The sequence below is a fragment of the Panthera pardus genome, unplaced genomic scaffold (assembly GCF_024362965.1).
Source record: "Panthera pardus isolate Hobbes unplaced genomic scaffold, ASM2436296v1 HiC_scaffold_3, whole genome shotgun sequence".
Taxonomy (NCBI): Eukaryota; Metazoa; Chordata; class Mammalia; order Carnivora; family Felidae; genus Panthera; species Panthera pardus.
The window spans coordinates 42,646,244-42,665,898 of NW_026526876.1; the positions used below are offsets into that span (position 1 = coordinate 42,646,244).

General features: G+C 40.5%; 3 protein-coding genes across 9 annotated transcripts in view; 2 read left to right on the forward strand and 1 right to left on the reverse strand.

Moving 5' to 3' along the window:
- Positions 1-6,081, forward strand: part of TOM1L1 (target of myb1 like 1 membrane trafficking protein) — a 45,955-nt gene extending 39,874 nt beyond the window's left edge. Inside the window, exons 12-16 of the mRNA XM_053893091.1 lie at positions 389-440; positions 2,546-2,651; positions 3,108-3,189; positions 5,388-5,452; positions 5,937-6,081. Coding sequence (XP_053749066.1) covers positions 389-440; positions 2,546-2,651; positions 3,108-3,189; positions 5,388-5,451 — 304 coding nt within the window. The 3' untranslated portion in view covers position 5,452; positions 5,937-6,081. The remainder of the gene's footprint in view (positions 1-388; positions 441-2,545; positions 2,652-3,107; positions 3,190-5,387; positions 5,453-5,936) is intronic.
- Positions 6,082-6,637: 556 nt separating this feature from the next.
- On the reverse strand, positions 6,638-14,585 carry LOC109247251 (cytochrome c oxidase assembly protein COX11, mitochondrial). Its single transcript, XM_019415717.2, has 4 exons — positions 14,171-14,585; positions 10,843-10,998; positions 8,020-8,145; positions 6,638-7,635 (listed from the first exon to the last, which is right to left on the reverse strand). The coding sequence occupies exons 1-4, from the start codon at positions 14,531-14,533 to the stop codon at positions 7,453-7,455; spliced, it is 828 nt and encodes a 275-aa protein (XP_019271262.2). The 5' UTR covers positions 14,534-14,585; the 3' UTR covers positions 6,638-7,452.
- STXBP4 (syntaxin binding protein 4) overlaps positions 14,581-19,655 on the forward strand; it is a 165,163-nt gene continuing 160,088 nt past the window's right edge. For all 7 annotated transcript variants that reach the window (XR_002071657.2, XM_019415708.2, XM_019415710.2 and 4 more), the window contains exon 1: positions 14,581-14,697. The gene's annotated coding sequence lies outside the window, so the exon portion shown is untranslated. The remainder of the gene's footprint in view (positions 14,698-19,655) is intronic.

Consider the following 19,655-nt stretch of genomic DNA (forward strand, 5'->3'; position numbering starts at 1 on the left):
CAAAGTGTATTTGGTATAGATGTAGAACCAGGACCCTCCCCACCTTCCTTCCTAACCTCTACTCTGTATTGCGTCTCATCCTTCAGGAAATGATGGATGGTAGCTACTCTGATGGAAAGGTTAAAGGCTTGTTCTCACTAGTATACCATGTATACTTCAGGGTCTCAGGACTGCCACTGCCCAGGGACACCTTCTTTGTCTTTACTCCTTGGTATTTGGACATCAAAAGCTGGTGAGCATGAAAACCAGATGGCAATTGTTACATAAGATTAATATTCCATTGCAGTCCGAAAGTACCTTTTAGGTTTTGTTTGTAGGAAGTCATCTTACTTTTTGCATTTGTGTTCTCGCTGTAGGGTAATCATACTGTCTAATCATACTCTCCTAGGTTTACCCAAAGGACCGGCCAGAACATCACCGCAAACCATACATATGAGAGCGTAAGTAATGAAACTTCCCGGGCAGCGCACCTAGTCAGCAGGTTGTCATGGCTAAGAAGGAATTCCTGGTCATTAAATCTCATGTTCTGTTCAGCGTTTTGTTAGGACTTCAGCCCTTTTGTTCAGCCCTTGTTAGGACTTCTCTTTGTCTTCTTTTTAATCTTTCAAGATGGACAAGTTGAGTCTTACTTCTGTTAGAAAAATGGTTAAGGATCAAAATTCCTTTAGTGTTTGTTTATATTAGCTGTCTCCTCCTTTCCTTCCATCCTCTTTGATAGACTTCAGACAGGCTGTCTCATTCCTACCACTCTGCTGGCACACCTCTTGTCAAGGTCTCCCGTGATCTCTACATTACCAAATCAAGTACTGCAATTTTCAGTCCTCGTCTTACCTGCTTTATCAGCAGCAGGTGACAGTCAGTCACTTCCTCCTGTTTTGCACATGTGGTTTTCAGACACCACTCATTTTTTTCTTCTCTTGCCTCCTTTCCACTATGTCTCCTTTACTGGTCCCCGCTCTTCTACTGGCCTTTGAGTCTTGGAGATCCCAGGGCTTAAGTTTCAGACTTCTGCTTTCATTCTTCCATGGTCTTCTGGTCTCTTATCTTAAAATACCATTCAGATTCTGACAACTTGTAATTGGTATCTGCAGCCCACGATCTCCCTTAAACTCAGAACTCAACTTTCCGAGGAAACTCTTCTTGCTTTCTTCCTAGTCCTGGCTCTCCACCTGCACCTCCTGTACTCTTCCCCACCTCAGTAAAGGAACCCTCCACTATTGCAGTTGCTCAAGTCAAAACCTTGGAGACCAGTGCTTGCTGTCTGCCTTTTTACCGTTTCTCTTCAAACAGTGTATCCATTATCTAGCTGCTTCTCATGGCCTCCACTTCTGCATTGCAGTCCAAGCCATCAGAGGGATATTGCAGTGGCCTCCTAAGGTTACCTTGCTTTAGCCTTCACCTCCCTCTCCACCCTCACCCCCACTGTGCAATCTCTTTTCAAAACAAACCAGAACTATCCTTAAAAAAAAAAAAAAGTAGTCATATTAACTGCTCTAAACCCACCTAGGATTTCCTTCCTCCATTTCGCTCTGTAAAAACCTGAAATGCTGATCTCACACCTTCCATTACCTCTTCAACTTCACCTCTCTTCCTTGGCTCACTCTGCTTCAATGGCACTGGCTTCTCTGCTTCAGAGGATGTGACCTTGGGCCCCCTCAGATAATCAATCACAGCACCCACATCAGTCAGGACTCTGCTTAAATGTTCCCAATGGTGAGGCATTCCTTGACCATTACTGTCAGAGCAATAGCTTACCCCATCTACCTGAGCCTTGTTTTTTTGTTTTTTGTTTTTTTAAGAGCACTTGCTATCTAACATCTCTTTACATTTGTTTGCTTCAAGGGGGCAGGGATTTGGCCTGTTTTATTTATAGCACCTAGTAGGTGCCCAAGATTTACTCATGAAATGAATGAGGAAGATTACGAGATTAATCTTTATCAGTACTGATTTGGTGCTGTTATCTTATGCCTTTCTGTAGGGTAAAGATTTATTTTCCTGTTTGAGGCTGAGATTTTTTTTTTTTAATTTTTTTTAACCTTTATTTTTGAGACAGAGAGAGACAGAGCATGAACAGGGGAGGGTCAGAGAGAGGGAGACACAAATCTGAAACAGGCTCCAGGCTCTGAGCTGTCAGCACAGAGCCCGACGCGGGGCTCGAACTCACGGACCGCAAGATCGTGACCTGAGCAGAAGTCGGCCGCTTAACCGACTGAGCCACCCAGGCGCCCCGAGGCTGAGATTTTTTAGTGTGAAACAACAGACCCTAGACTGAGCCATACCATTCTTTTTTTTTTTTAAAGCAAAATGTTAATTTTACATTTTATATGGGAAATGAGGTGCAGTGGGCATGAAACCAGAGAGAAAAGTAATAAGTGTTATAAATGGTTATTAACCTAAAAAAGTAATAGTTCAGAATTTCTAATTCTTGTCCAGTTGGGAGGATATGGTAGTTGGAATAGTGCCACTTAGAAGCCTGGTAATCTAAATAATAAAAGAAAAACTTAATGTAGAATGTTTATTTGAACATGTACTGTGTTTTCTTCAGTTTCCAGAATATTTAAATTCAGTACTACTACAGCCAGTTAATGTGCAGAACGTTCCAGCAACACCATCAAGCCAGAGACTGCCATCCTTGCCCGTCAGTCATCCAGGTACTTGAGACCTGTTATTTGCATTGAATAAGGGATCTTGTAAGAGTATAGGAGTCTGCCACAGATTTACTGCTGATTGAAAATAGAGAGAGAGGAAACACTAGGACTTCAATGTGCTTCTTTAAGCTCCATGAAGTAAATTCATGGCTCATATCATGACCGACATTCGATTATAAAAAATGCTTCTGTGGTGCTGAATGTTGTATTTGAAATGCTGAGGGAAATGAGTCTTTAGTGGAAGTTTGCAAATCCTTTCGTTCTCTATAGATTTGTTGTACTTGGGAGTAGCATCAGAACACCAGTTGTATTTGTTTCTGGCTGTCAGTGTTTCGTAGGGTCTCATGTTTGAAGTCGTGATCATAAAGAGATTATTAATTGTGTATGTGTTCTTGAAAAGCACAATGTGTGATTACTGGTGGGCTTTTTTTGTTTTGTTTTGTTTTGTTTTGCCTGAAGCAATGGCAGAGAATGATCTCCAGCCACCCAATTACTACGAGGTAATGGAGTTTGATCCCTTGGCTCCTGTTGTTACTACAGAGTAAGTCATTTACAAAATGATTACTTTATTTTTTGTCTTGGTTCCCTTCAGTAACAGAGCTAAACGGGGCTTGGTTATATATTTAACTTTGTTTAGGTCTTGGCAGAAAATAATGATCTTATTAAAAATGACTTATGAGATTTTATGGGGACTGTTGTTCTTTTTTTTTAAAATTAATTAATTAATTTATTTTGAGAGAGAGAAGGAGTGTGAGCAGGGGAGGGCAGAGAGAGAAGGAGACACAGAATCCGAAGCAGGCTCCAGGCTCCGAGCTGTCAGCACAGAGCCCAATGCAGGGCCCGAACTCATGAGCCATGAGATCATGACCTGAGCCAAAGTCAGACGCTTGACTGACTGAGCCCCCCAGGTGCCCTTGGAGACTGTTGCTCTTAATGGTCTTACTGTGCTCAGCCTTGTGACTAAAAAACAAAAATGCTGGGGCTGCACATTAAGAAATAACTGGAACCATCAAGTACATTAGTGGATTCCTTGTAGATGCCTTGGGAGAAAGGTTCTCTCTAGTTTGAAAAGGACACTATATTCACTGATTGGTGACATAAGTAACACCTCATTGATGGATTATTTGAACTGTTCTTTGACTAATCACAAATAAGAACTTGTTTTTAGTCTTCACTATATGTCAACAATGTGCTTAAAATGGATTAGTGTAGTCTTTTTAAGTTGAAATCCTTGGAGTACCATTATTTCATGATTTCATATTGGTGGAGTATATATAAATATTTATGTGATGGTAGGCTTGTTAGAGCTTTAATATGCTTTGACTGACAGTTTACCCCCAAAATTATTAAAGCAAGTTTATGGAAACTGTTGTTCAGAAACAGGCAGCCTTTAGGCAATATCTTGTTTACAGCAGTGCTTTGTTTGACCCATGTGGAATTAAAACCATGCGTTTAAAAATTAATTGCCAAAAGTTAAAAACTGGGATATTGTTAAAAAGAAAAAAACCAAAAAACACAATTCTGGACTTTGGATTCTTTTGATGCTATGGCAACGCCAGTATTTTTAAATGCTAGCAATAGGTTGGGGCTGAATAGTAGCTGCCTCCTCAAGACAAGGTATGCTATGTAGTTCACCAGGCCCCAAATGGCCCTCTATGCCCATTTATTTGATCTGTCTGGCATGTGTAAACATTTGAGGTTTTGACCCCTGGCTTTATTTTTAAAAATTTTTGTTTTTAGTTTTGAGAGACAGCACTAGCAGTGGAGGGGCACGCACACACACACAGACACACACACACAGACACACACACACACACACACACACACACTCACACAGAATCTGAAGCAGGCTCCAGGCTCTGAGCTTGTCTGCACAGAACCTGACCCCTGGTTTTAAACCACAAATGTAGTGATCCATTTGAGTATAATTTATGAATTTTAACAGACTTAGGAGTTAATTAAGAATTTGTTTCCTAATGTAGGGTTGCAAAATTTCCCTAGGTCATTCTGCTTGATAAAGTATCACTGAATGTATTAGTAGCTTAAAGAAATAGAAATTGCATCCAAACAGGAAGTTAAGTTTAATATATTCTAGTTAATTAGGAAATTGTTGTCAGTAGATATGACAGTGCAACAGATATTAAATGTGAGATTGGGTGGCTCAGTCGGTTAAGCGTTTGACTTCCGGCTCAGGTCATGATCCTGTGGTTTGCAGGTTCAAGCCCTGTGTGTCAGGCTCTGTGCTGACAGCTCAGAGCCTGAAGCCTGCTTTGGATTCCGTCTCCCTCTCTCTCTGCCCCTTCCCCAGTCATGCTCTGTCTCTCTCACTCTCTCAAAAATAAATAAACATTAAAAAAGTGGCCCAGGTGTTTGGACTATAAAAACATAGGTGGAAATACTAATATTTTTAAATGTTTTAAAACCTGGAAAAACTATACAATTTTTTTTTATAGGCAGAAAGGAAACTGTTCAAGTTTGAGCCACATTTTTCATTAAGTCACAAGTAAAATGAATTGGTTATATGAAATACATATTTATAAGATGCAAGGGAATTACAGCATTAGGCTCTAAGAAAGCTACTATGTAAGCTTCAGGGCAGAGATCTGTTTTTATTCACTGATACACACTGAGTACCTAAAACAGCACCAGATTTTTAGTTAAGGTGTTGGCAGTTAAAGCCAAAGTAGTACTTTGAAACTGATATATAACCTTTTTGCCATGATGGCTTGTTTGTTTCAGAGCTGTTTATGAAGAAATTGATGTTCATCACCAGAAAGGAGCCCAAAGTCACAGTGACTGTTGAGGTAGACTTCAATGACACAACTTCTGTTGCCCACTCTACAGAATTCCTGTGTAACTGCCACTTTGTGTGTTTAGTATTCACATTTTGTGAAGGCCATCTGAGTCTGACACTTTGAGTGTAAATCTTAGTACAAAAGCTCATCTCAGTCACTCAAATTGGAATGAAATATCTTTGTAATCTTATTAGCTAAAAATCTTTAGAATGTAGAAGTTGGTTTATGGTATAGAAATATTAATGCTAACAAAAATAATGATCAACAGAAACTTCTTAGCACTGAAATAGACATGTATCTTTTATGTACAGTTAATGAGTGGTAGAACCCACTCATTGCTCATCCAGGGAGGCCTGGATTCCTCCTATATGCTGTATTAATCATACCATTTTATTTACTAATGAATGCGTGGCCACCAGTAGCCCATTAACCTTGTTTATTCCCCTCACACCCTCCTCCATGGAAGTAATACATTCCCATGTTTCTGCATTAGGTTGTGAGTCTCTCGTTATCCAGGAATGAAGAGAAGGAAAGACTGAAGGCCGGCTGTCTTCTTCTTACACTAGGTGGAAGTGGGTGACCAGCTCACTAACTGCATTTAGAGGTGTCCCCTCTCCTGTGCAGCTTGGAGGCCCAGAAGACCAGACCTACCAGCACATCAGAACCATGGTGGAACAGTTCTCCTCTGCAGTAACAGAAGAGTAACAGTTCCAGAGTAACATTTATATTACCTGACCACAGCTTAAGCTTTATTTTGAAACAACTTGGTTATACCGTATATTCACTTGAAACTTCAGAAGAAAAATTCATTGTACCTAGGCCAGCGGGTTTAATTATAACATCTTAGGCTTCACAGGCCTTCCTACATTTAGAAAAGAAATCCTCACACTGCTGTGATAAGAGTAGATGAAGATTTTATTACAAAATAATTATGTAAACTATTGAGTGCCTTCATTTAAAGTTGAATGTAAAAGTCAATTTTTACTTTTTTTTTTTTAATAAAGAATACTTGTTTAGAATTAGGACTTGTAAAAGCCTTGATGATTGTAGTTTATATTTCAGGTACCGTGAAGAGGTCACTGGACTCTGTATCAAGTGGCCTTTAAATATGGTTCTTTATAATACTAAATGATCTTTTTCTCCCCTTTTTACTGCAATTAATATTTCTATTTGAAACAAACGCTACTGAAAACATTCAGAATATATTGTACGTTTATGTCATAAATTACAATGATAAAAAAATTACCATTAAAACAATTTAATACATCTTTTTTACACGTCTGTTCATAGAACTTCTGATGTCAGTAAGTTCACACTTATTCACAACCCCACACTTACATTTTAACATTCAGGGACTTGAACTATCACAGGAAATACTAGAATCCTAGTAAACGTATTTATGCATTTTCTTTCATTTTCATGATGCTGAAATTTCAAAATAATTAGTCAGTACTCAGAATATAAAATAGGCCTAGATCCTAAAGGAAAAAGAGAGTCAAATCTGAAATCAGAATGTAATCTCTGGGCAGGCTGTTAGGACTCAGTGATTCCTCTTCCATTGTGAGCTTTTAAAATAGGATGGTTCACAATAAAAGAAAGTAGTAACCAACTATTTTAGAAATAACAAAAATAGGCAGAAGTTATGGCCTGGAGCCTAAAACAACTGTGGGAATAATAAAAGGACTCAGTGCTACAAGTATGAAGGGCTAATAAACTGAACCATGAAGTCCGTGCCTACTTAAGAAACAAAGCGTTTCTTTTAATATTACCTATCAAACTCTCTGGTTCTGAATAGTCCTACATTCTGAATGGGCCTGTGGATTCCTTATGACTGACAGCTGAAACTGTTCATTCAATTTTAAGCAGGGTAAATTAGTTGAAAAAATAAACACAGCATTATATAATATTTAAAATAGCTTTACATTACTGTAAAGTATTTCTCCCCTGAGAAGACTAAATACATGATTTTTCAAAAATCACAAATCTGAAGCAGGACTTAGATGCTGACTTCAGTTATAGCCTGGAAGCGGCAACTTCTGTCCCTCCTTTGCTTCAAAAAAAGTATAAGAAAGAGTGATGAGATCAACATTCACCATTCTTGGATCTTCAGCAAATTCAGGATCGATGTAGAAAAACACTGGCATATCTACTTCCTCTTGTGGATTAAGCCTTTGTTCTTCAAAACAGAAGCACTAGAAGTTATAAAGGGTATTTGTTTAGTTTCTGTTAGAATACAAATAATAATGGTTCATTTCTTGGCTGTAGTGAGCATACTGTAATTAATATTATAATAAAAAAAACAATTAAATATAAACCAAGTTCTGTGACAGAATGATATTATCTTTTCATCTCATTGACTTCTGCTTTAAAATTAAGACCAAAAATTGTTTTAAAGTTAAAAGCAGATTCCCATTTGGTTCATCGTCTCAACAACGAACCATAGTTATTATAAGCAATGGGAAAAGAGTTCAATGTTTAGAAGAAATGATTAGTTTCTACAAACACTGCAGTAAGTTTAGTATTAACCAGTTTATGGAATATGATGAAAATACATAAAAGTTTGCATATAGCTATACCTGTATTTTATTGAAATACTGTCCAGCTTCAAATGGTACAACATTGTATGTAGAAATTCCAATTACTGGTTTGTCTGTAGGATTCTTAGCTTTATAAAACGCCAGTGCAGTCTCTCCTGGCACTACCTGTTTTAAGAAAAATATACATTATCAATACTTTAAATCTCACAGCTCCTCCTTTCCCTATTAGTCATATTTTTCCTATTCGTCAGACCACAATACTTTAATAAACTAATGTCGAAGGTCAGCAAAATAAATTGTGGATACTACCCATGAACATGGGGTTTTTTTAATTTTTTTTTTTTTTTTTTACATTTTACTTATTTTTGAGAGAGAGCACAAGTGGGGGAGGGACAGAGAGAGAGGGAGACACAGAATCCGAAGGAGGCTCCAGGCTCTGATCTGTCAGCACGGAGCCTGACATGGGGCTGGAATTCACAACGTGTGAGATCATGACCTGAGCCGAAGTCAGACGCTCAACTGACTGAGCCACCCAGGCGCCCCAACATCTGGTTTTTAAATTTTATTTGCCTATGTCCATGAAGAACCAGTACTCTATTAATCATTAATTGTGTACCGTCCTCTTATATATCTGAAGTCTTCAAGCAATGATCTGCAAATTATTTAAAATGTCCGAGGGGCGCCTGGGTGGCTCAGTCGGTTAAGTGTCCGACTTCGGCTCAGGTCACGATCTCATGGTCCATGAGTTTGAGCCCCACGCCGGGCTCTGATGGCTCAGAGCCTGGAGCCTGCTTCCGATTCTGTCTCCCTCTCTCTCTGACCCTCCCCGACTCATGCTCTCTGTCTCAAAAATAAAATAAACATTAAAAAATAAATACAAAAAAAATAAAATGTCCAAGGAAAGCCAAGCCTATCATAGCCCAAGCCTGACTTAACACTTATACCTGAACATCATTATATGACCAGTATAGATTCTTTTTAAGAGGTTAACATTAAACTCAGCTTACAACCAGAGTAAATTGAACTTCTAACCAGAGTAAAACTGACTGAATAGAACTTTTATTTAACCAAAAAGCACTAATACACTTTTTGAGAGAACAGATTTTTTTAAAATTGCAAGGCTGTAGGCGCCCTGGGTGGCTCAGTTGATTAAGCATCAGACTTCGCCTCAGGTCATGATCTCGCGTTTCATGAGTTTGAACCTTGCATTGGGCTCTCTGCTGTCAGTGCAGAGCCCACTTCGGAAACTCTGGCCTTCTCCCTTTCTGCTCACATGCACTCCCTCTCTCTCAAAAATATTTGGGGGGTGCCTGGGTGGCTCAGTCGATTAAGCGTCCAACTTCGGCTCAGCCCATGATCTCGCGGTTTGTGAGTTCGAGCCCCGCACTGGGCTCTGCAGATGCTGACAGCTCAGAGCCGGGAGCCTGCTTCGGATTCTGTGTCTCCGTCTGTCTCTGCCCCTCCCCCACTTGTACTCTCTATCAAAAATAAATGACATGTAAAAAAAAAAAAATTAAACATTTGGAAAAATTGCAAGGCTTAAAAAAAATCAATTTCCAAAGGATTCTCTGTCCTTCGTACCATTTCAGACACTAATATCTTGTACACTAGTATATAATTAGAACATTCAAAATCATAACCTATGAAACCCTTAATCATTGAAGAATTCAGTCATGTTTACTAACATGCGGGAACACCAATATTTATAAGGGTTTCCCAATAAGGGTCACAATTAAGCTTTTCTGGCTATTCCTCAGCTCATGAGATAATTTCAATTAAATCCTCCAGGATTCCAGTTAGTCAAGATTTTAGGAAACTTTTAAAGTAGAGCTTTTCTGAAGTAGAACATGACTATTTATTATGGTTACTTCAAAGGTTCTCATTTTTTTTAAGAAATAAGGATACACACAAACACACACACATTTTTTAAAATTTATTTTTAAGTAATCTCTACATCCAACATGGGGCTTGAACTCATAACCCCGAGATCAAGAGTCACATGTTCTTCCCACTGAGCCAGCCAAGAGCCCTGAGATGGGGATCTTTTTTTTTTTTTTTTTTTTTTTTTTGAGAGAATGCTTGTGAGGCAGGAAGAGGGGTAGGGAGAGGCTGAGAGAGGGAGGGGGGAGAGGCTGAGGGAGGGGGGAGAGGGAGAGGGGGAGAGAATCTTAAGCGGGCTCCACACTCAGGACAGATTCTAAGGCAGGGCTTGATCCCATAAACCGTGGGGTGATGAGCTGAAATCAAGAGTCAGATACTTCACCAATTGAGCCACCCAGAGGCTGCAGTAGTTTACTAATTTATATCAAAAGTATCCCTTCTCGGCGCACCTGGGATCCAGCCCCACGAGGGCTCTGCACTATCAGTGCACAGCCTGCTTGGGATTCTCCCTCTCCATCCCTCTCTGCCCCTCTCCCGTGTGCACTCTCCTCACAATAAATATTTTTTAAAAATCAGTAAACTACTTTTCATTGTAACCAATGATTTTCCATTTTTTCCCCTTATCTATACCTGAGGCTTTGCTACACATGGCAGCACCAATGCTCCTACTCTCAGGATTACTGTCCACAAATTTCTTAGTGAATTCTTAATATGACTCTGATAAAAACCGAGGACCTTCTCCATTGTTCCAAACTGACGTTTACTGCAGGATCATTTAACTTAAAGTACATTCTGTTACATTGAGATAGGGCCCTGTCAAAAAGTAGTCTGTGAGAATAAAAGAATTACAGTAATGGAGTATCAGTTTTTTGAGATTATGTTTACATGAGTGTTCTCTAAATTGTGAAAGTTTCAGTGATGCAATAAAATAATTTTTACAATGAAAAAAGTAATCTTTTCATAAATACTTTAATCACTTACATAGATTTCTGTTTGCTGAGGTCTAAAATTCCACTGGAGGCTTGCATGCACATCTGCATTAAAGGTGACTTTAATAATTCGATCCTTCACAGGCACCATGTTTTCAATCTGGTCCGACACATGACCTGCTACTGCTGACCCTCCAAGACCAGTAGTCTAGGTATTAAAGATATTAAGTATATTAAAGTAGAACATGTTAAACAATACTTACAGGTGATTATGGGATAAAAACAAAATCTTAAAAACAATTTAATAATCTAGTAGGATCCCAGTTCATACTGTCACTGCCCATTTCCTATGAATGTATCAATGGTTTGACCACCTCTGGGGTGTCAAGGGCCTATATTTGTTAGAGTCATATTTTTTTCCGGTAATCACTTGGGTATTGGACACAGTAAAAAAAAAAAAAAAAAAAAGAGTCACATGGGAGAAAGCTGACTCGCCAATGGTAATATAGCTCAGAATTTTAGCTTAACTTTTCATTAAACCTATTTCCTTTTATTGCCAGTGTTTTATATAAATTATTAGTCATTAGTAAAAGTAAAAATTATCCATGACCCTATCATTTCAATGAAACTATTTAAATAATTCAATTACCCACAGTCCCGTCTGATCCCTTTCCATATCATCACTTTTACGGCATAGATTAGTTTGTAGCTTCACTTTTGTATTCTGCTTTTCTCAAGCATCACAAGTGTTCTGCCATGTTAATAAATGTTTCTGTAATTTTTTCCTGTACTTGTTTGTATAGTACAGCTTTTATAAACATCATCAGTTAATCAGAGAACCTGATCCCTTTCGCCGCTGAATCAACGAACCTTAAGACATCAGGATAATTTGTGCCTGACTCTTCTTGCCTATCTTCATTGCCATTATCTCCTTATCATCACAGATGTTTAAAAATAAAAATCCTTACTTCCAGGGTCATCATTCTTCTGATGCGTGAGGTTGCCAGAATTCTGGTCTCCGGATAATTAATCTGTTACTATACTAGGAAAAAAATATCAAATTTGAGGCTAGGGGGAAGACTCCCAGCAAAATACAGTATTACTATCTTCCACTTATTACACAAGTCACCTAACTGTACTCAGCTGCCGTGCAACATTACTGAAGTACATTATGAACCTACAAGATGCATTAGAGGGCAAGCCTTTTATCTTTTTTTTAGTAAGTAAATTCTTCTGCCCGAGAGGGCTATAATGCTTAAGTTTTAAGATGAAGAATCTGAAGAATCTGAATCAGTTGAATAAAGATTCCTTAATGTATTCTGACAGGAAGTCTCTGAATACAGATCCTTCAAATTTGCAAGCTTAATAATTAGAGAAATAAGAATAGAGAAGGGCAATGAAAATATTTCCTGGGCTCTAGTCTAGTTCTGCCATTAACTAGCTCCAAGAACTAAATACATTTTACTTTTGGGGCACTATTCATACTCATAAAATGAGGTCTCTGTATTAAATTGTTTATATAATTCTTTATTTTTGGCTCTAAAGTTCTGTCATTCCAAAAGCGAAAGAGATGCTCTTCTGGAAACTTAACATCAAACTTGACTGAAGTTTAGGATTATAAATTACAATTGTTTTGCCTATCCTGCTCTGCAGTTGCACACACATGCAAAAATACTGCCATTCACTTCAGTTTAAAGCAGAGTTTCACAACTTTGGAACTAAGGGCATTTTGGTTTGGACAATTCTTTGGTTTGGGGAGGAGCGAGTGTCTGTGCTGTGCAATGCTGAATGTTTACCAATCAGCATCCCTAGACTCTACCCACTAGATACCAGTGGCACCCTTCCTGTTCACCTCCCAGGTTGTGACAACCAAAAATGTATTCACACACTGCTAAATATTCCCTGAAGAATAAAACTGACCCCTTCCACCCCCATGATTTTCAGAGATTTATACTTGATATTTTGGATTCAGTTCTGCTTATGATTTAACCAACTGCTAGTTCTGGGATTCATGCTAGGTCCAGGCTGCCGTCTGATGAAAACTAATTCACATTCTACACTCATCCTCCTGAATCAAACTACTGCATACCCACATAAATGCCAATATTAGGAGACTGAAAAGTCCTTTTGACTCGCTTTAGTTATAAAAAATAAGGTCAAGTTAATCTCCAAAAGGACAGGGAAAGTAAGACCAGCATTAACAATCCTAGCAGGAAAAAGCAGTTAGCCAATGATTCCCAAAATAGTACACACTGGGATCACCCGAGGAATCTTTAAAACATTACTAATACCTGACTCCCACTCTGAGACATTCTGATTTAAGTGGTTCAGGATGTCACCCGAGTGTCAGGATTTTTTAAAAGCTCTTCAGATGATTCCCACTCACAACAAAGTTGGAGAATCACTATCATTTAATGAATAATGTGTAGCTCTAACCTGTGTTATGTTTTTTAAACAGAAATTCCTGGGCCACACCCAGACCCCCTAATCAGTATTTCTAGGTAAGGGAGCCCTAACATGTTCATTAAAGTAGCTCCACTAGTAGTCCTAATGACCAGCCAAAGCAGCAAACTACTTAAGGAGAATATATACGAATATATATGAATACATACGAAATAAATAAAAGTGTGGCTTCGCACATGGTCCTCAAATATTAGTCTGCATCAAAATCAGCTAGGGGACTTATTAAAACACAGATAGCTGGGCCCCTCCCCCAGAGTCTGATTCAGTAGCTCTGCAGTTTGATCCAAGAATGTGCACCCAAGTTCCCAGGTGGTGGGACGCTGGTCGTCCGGGGGAACACACTTGAAGAACAACTGCATTAGGGTTTCTGATCTAAAAGGGAGCCCTGGGTAAGCACATTACAGTCATATATTAACAGTGGAGGGAAGCCTCATGCCTCTTTGTATGAATTAAACGCTACTCCCAGTTTAAGCCCAAGTTACAAGCATACTCCCATTTCTGGGTTAACCTTCGCACGTAAACCATACACGGTTCACAGAATGACGGTACTAATGTAATTTACATTTTAAACGCGAACATCTGTGTGAGTAGCAAGAGGGTAAGGCAGGTTGCTGGACGGCAGAGTATATAGGCTGCGGACCTTTTAGGTGATGTAGCTCAGAGATAGGGAATTTCACTCTGCAGTGTGGTCGGTATAAGCACGATCACTATAGGGGCGTGGGTTCTATCTGTAACTTTGCCACTAACTTTTTTTGGTAAGCTTGGGCAAGTCACTTTTCAAAGCCTGTTTCCTCTCTGGTGGAGCAACCTCAGACATCCCTCCAACACGACACGGAGGAGCGATCGCTGTCCAGGGAGCTGTCCTGCACCTCCGCCCCTCCTGATGGCACAGCCCAGGGTGCAGCGCCGGCGCCTACCTGGCAATAGAGCCGATAAAGGGGCACGGCGGCGTAGGACGCCCCCAGCATGCCCACTGCGGCTGCGGCCACGTACGTGAGGACTGTCTTGTTCCGACGCCGCCAATCCTCCTCCTGCGCGCGCGTGAAAGGGTTCGTGCTCTTCGGCCGCCGCGGCGGCCGCAGGGCCAGGTCCCGGGCCGGGTTCGGACGCCTCCATGTCCCAATCCACCTCAGCCCTGTCTCATCACTTCCTGTCCCATTTCTTCCCACCCTGAGATACGGCTGTACCCTCTCAGCAACCCAGGTCGGGGACCCAAGGTGACTCCAACGCCAGCCACAGACAGCAGCGGTCCTTAATACGGGACGCCAGAGCCCTCCCATAGCCCCCGGAGAGAGCTCCAGACGTCACGCACGAGCGGCCAGATCTCGCGAGGCCAGCTCAGTCTCGCGACATCTGGGATGAGCCTGCCGCTGCTTTGGCTACTAGACTCCTCAGGTGGCGGCGTTTGCAGTCGGGCTACGGAGGCCGGGTAGCCAGATTACGGGTAAGTTCGCGTTTTACTTCATGAATGTTCCTCCCACTGTGCTTCCCTCCAGTGCCTATTCTAACTTCCTTTTAGGAAAACGCCTTGCGCTCCGCCGCGTGCAAGCACATCACCATTTGGGCTTGTGTCCCTGATCTTCCTAAAGTCCGCCACCCTTTGTCTCGACCTAGCGGCCCTCAGCCGCTGGCCGCTGCTTACTGCTCTGGACTTGAGCTCAGGGGTCACCTCTTCCAGGAAGCCTGCCTGTGTTCACCACAGCGCACCACAACACTCCCACGTCGGCGTTTCCTCGCCCCCTGGGAATTGGCTTCCACTTCTCTGATGCCTCTTAACTTGCCCAGTTAAAAAGACCAGTTCTGGAGCAGAAAGACGTTGTCAAACGAGTTTGGCCTGAGGAGAGTGACCGAGATGCGAGGATCCTTTAAAAAGGAAGGATTGAAAGAAATGGGGATGTTCATCTTGGAAAAGAATCCCGTAGGGGATGTAATACCTTTTTCCTCACTTGACCCACGGGACGGACGAAGTAGGAGCTGGGGGGAGCAGAGGGCACAGGCTAGTTTTGCTGTAAAGGAAGGAAGCATCTTTCTAGGAACTATAAAGTAGTGGGTAAAAGCCCACGTTCTGAGCTCTGGCAGCTCCGGGGTCATACCTGCGTCACACTATGGCCCTGTGTCCTTAGGCCAGTTATTTGACCCAAGACGTGGTGGCCTTTTGTGTAAAATGGAAAGCATAATCGTAAATAAGAATATGCATATAAAGTGACTTTCACAGTGCCTGAGACATAGTAAAAACTTAGTAAACGTTAGACTCTATTTCTAATGACTGGCACAGGTAGGATTATCCCCCGTTTATGGATGAGGAGACCGAAAGCCTGAGACATAAATAAATAACACTTATTTATTAAAATTGGTGTTAAATAACATTTATTTAATAAAACCATTTAATTTATTTTTTGTAATTTTTCCATGGGCCAGACCGTGTTCAACCTACTTGAGGCTACAGCACAGAGAAAGTCAAACATGAATCACTTCTTTATGAAAAAGTGTACTTTCTACTGAGGGACCTGGGAGGTTATCAAGTAACATGTATAAACGAGGGAATTTCAGATAACAATCAGTACAGTTGGACAATAGGAGAGTGTGATTAAACATAATGATGAGAAGAGGGAGTGGAGCCTTTCTGAAGATGTGACATTGGAGCCTCGTCCTGCATCGTAAGGAACCTACCTACACAATGGCAGTTCCAAGTCACACAGAGGCCCAGAGGCAAGAAAGAGCTAAATAGCATTAAAGAGCAAACATGAGGCCAGTGTGTACCCAGCATAGGGAGCACGGAGAAAAGTAGTAGGAAATAAGGTCAAAACAGGTCTCCGGGGGCCAGATAATAGCCTTTTAAGCCACGTCCAAGGGTTTGGACTTTATTCTAAAAGTCCTAGGAAGCTATTGCAGAATTCAGGTTGATGCATGTAAGTGATGTGATCCGGTTCACATTTTTTAAAAAACACATAGGTTCTGTTGTGGAGAGTAGATTAAAGGGAGCGGGGGCAAACATGGAAGTAGAGCAGGTTAGAAGGCAGTTGCAGTGAGTAATGATGGTCACCTTGAGAGCATATGAGTAATTGATTAACTTGCAGGCACAGGGCCAGAAAATTGCAAAGCCAGTAACATCCAAGCATCTTCTGACTCTTTCCTCCTCCATCACAAAAACTTCAAGATGCTCTGCTTCTACAAATTTGCTTGTATTAAGTCTGAAAATCTTCTTCATCTCTCTCTACCTTCGTTCCTATACCCGATTGTCAGGACGAGACCTGACGTATATTAAGTTCCTCACAGCATAGACACAAACCCCATGCAAACGTTGGTGTCATTGAAGCCAACAATGCATTCCCTTCCACCATTTCGTTTTCTCCAGGCACCCCTTCCATGCAGCAACAGGTTACCGTATAAATATGTCAGTAATAGTGTCTTTGTCTTGGCATCTATTATTTTGTTTTGTAATTGCAAATGAAACTGTTCCTTTCCAAGGTACAGTAATCTTGATAGCAGTAAAAATGGTGTTGGCTGTAATTCTCATGAGTCTGAGTGTGCTTGTGATATTGCATAAATCATTATGATAACTAATGCTAAGTAATGAGTTCTACCATGAATGGACTAGGAGCACCTCAGGGCAAGGTTAGTACAACCGTGTTTTGCAGGTAGAGGTGTTGATTACAAACTGAAAATATTAGGGGCTGGGCTGACATCTCAGACGTGGCACTTCTAATGTGTAATATTATTCTTTAGCAGTAAGTAATTAAACCTTGTGAACGTGTTCTACTTAGTTATGATCATGTTCAGTTTTACATAGTACGTAAAATTGGTTGTTATACAAACTATTTTGTGGGGTGAGGGTGAGAAAATTGCTTGAAGGTGGGAAAAGAAGGAAAAAATGGGAAAAAAATAGATACCATTTGATAGTCGTATATTTTAACCGATTATTGGTTTTCAGGCTTTGTGAAGACTTAAAGATGATTTTTTTTTGTTAATTTTTTTAATGTTTATTTATTTTTGAGAGAGTGAGAGACAGAGTGTGGGAGGGGGAGGGGCAGAGAGAGAGAGGGAGACACAGAATCTGAAGCAGGCTCCAGGCTCCAAGCTGTCGGCACAGAACCCAACGTGGGGCTCGAACTCAAGAACTGCGAGATCATGACCTGAGCTTCAGCCGACTAAGCCACCCAGACTCCCCAAAGACTTAAAGATTATAACGATGTATTATTTTAAAATTTTGATTTGTAAATACATTTTTTAGTATTTTTATGTATCACATAAATTATGGAAATTGCTACTTAAATCTTAATATGTTAGTCACTGAGCTGCATTTCTTAGCTATCTGCTTAATAAAATTACTAGCTCCATTTGGCAATATGAAACACCTAGCAAACAGTTGTTTATCTTGTTGCTACTTATTACAATAATTTCCTGATACCTAAAAGAGGAAAAGTAATGTATTTCAATAAATAGTGAGAGCAAATGAATTATAGTTTGCCTGAGAATAAGCTGGGTAATCACCGTTTCCAGTGATTGTGCACAGTGATGGCATGAAGTTGTCTCAGTAAGTCTTAACATTCTAGTTTCTTATTTCCTGGCAGCTTCCTTTAAGCCACAAGTGTGAAGAGCTACTCCATTTAAAAGATCTTGAATAAGTTTATGTAATTGACAGATCAGGTGAAATGAAACAGAAATTATTCATCTATAGAAGGCATTTTTTTCAAATAATATTTATCAAGATCAGGGCCAGCTTCATGGATAGGTCACCTGTGCAATCTAAGACCCTGCTTTTGAAAGGACACTTTGCCCCAAGTAGATGGAATGACATTTTGACATAATTCAGGCTTAAGTCCTATCAGCCTATCTGGGCTAAGCAGGGTTAAAGGCAGAGACTGAAAACCAGGGAAAATGCAAAAGCAGAGAGCCCAGTCTCAGGAGGTAAAAGGGAAGAGACAAGGCAACAGGCAAATTCAGGTCTCCTAATAATAGTCAGGGTATATGAAATAATATCAAGCAAAATTCCAAGCTCCTTATCCTAGCCCATAAGACTCTACGTCATCTAGATCCTGTCTGCTTCTTAAATTTCACCTATTTCTCTCTCCCCATATTCACTGTGCTCTAGCCACACTTCTTTGTGTACTGTAAACACCCCAGATTTATTTTGCTGCCTCAAGACATTTTCCTGGAATACTTTGTCCCTCAGTTTCTCTCCTGGCTGACCTACAGTTTGGATCTTAGCTGGAATACCACACTACCCAGCCCAAATCAGCCCTCCTCTGTCCAGTCACATTTGCTCATGTCACCTTTGAGTATGTGATCCCCAGTTTGCTTTAGTGTTTCCCTTTTTTACTGTTTTTCTCTCAACACTAGAATGAGCAGGGACTGTGGCTTGTTCACCGTGTTATCACAAGCACTTAGCGTAGTGCACGTGATTGTACTGGGTAAGTGTTTGGTGCACGAGTGCATGAATGAAAGCAAATAGAAGGCAGTCTGGTAGCATCAGGAAACTTCTGAGAGTAGTGAGCTGTTGCTCTGATGAAGATCTCATGTTTCCAGAAGATTGGGACTCCTTTCAAGCAGTTTTCCAGTGTTTCCCACACGGTTGGTCTGTGTGTTAAAGGCAGATGCTATGTGTCCACCCCCAAGGCCAATGAGTAGCATTCCTGAGCTGCTTAGATTCTTGAAAACAAAACAAACAAAACAAAACAAAATCACTGGCAGTGGTAGTAGTGCCTGTGGGTACAAAATAAAGACGATAGTAAAATAGCTCTCTTGGCCTTTATATCTTGATTTCCTGAAACTTTCATGTTACTAAAAATTTTTTTTTTAAATATTTATTTTTTCTTTGAGGGAGAGAGCACGAGCAGGGGAGGGCAGAGAGAGGGAGACACAGAATCTGAAGCAGGCTCCAGGCTCTGAGCTGTTAGCACAGAGCCCGACACGGGGCTTGAACTTGTAAACCACGAGATCATGACCAAAGTCAGAAGCTTAACTGACTGAGCCCCCTAGGCACCCCTCATGTTATTTTTATTGCAAAGTTTATTTTTATATATTTTGAGAGAGAGAGCAAGTAGGGGAAGGGCAGAAAGAGAGAGGGAGACAGAGAATCCCAAGCAGGCTCTGTGCTGTCAGAGCACAGCCTGAGGCGGGTTTGGAACACAGGAACCCTGAGATCATGACCTGAGTGGAAGTCAAGAGTTGGACACTCTATTGACTGATGCACCCAGGCGCCCCTTTTAAAAGATCAATTAAGTAGTCTGGCCCAGGCAAGGGAGCCATTCCTGATTATATAACCCTAGGATTATTTAAATACTAATGCTTCTCAAAGAATCTCTGCTGTGGTAAGGTATAGGACATTTTGCCACCCCGTTTTTTTGTTTTTGTTTTTGTTTCGTCTATTTAAGTGTAATACTGAATCTATAGGTCTCACTT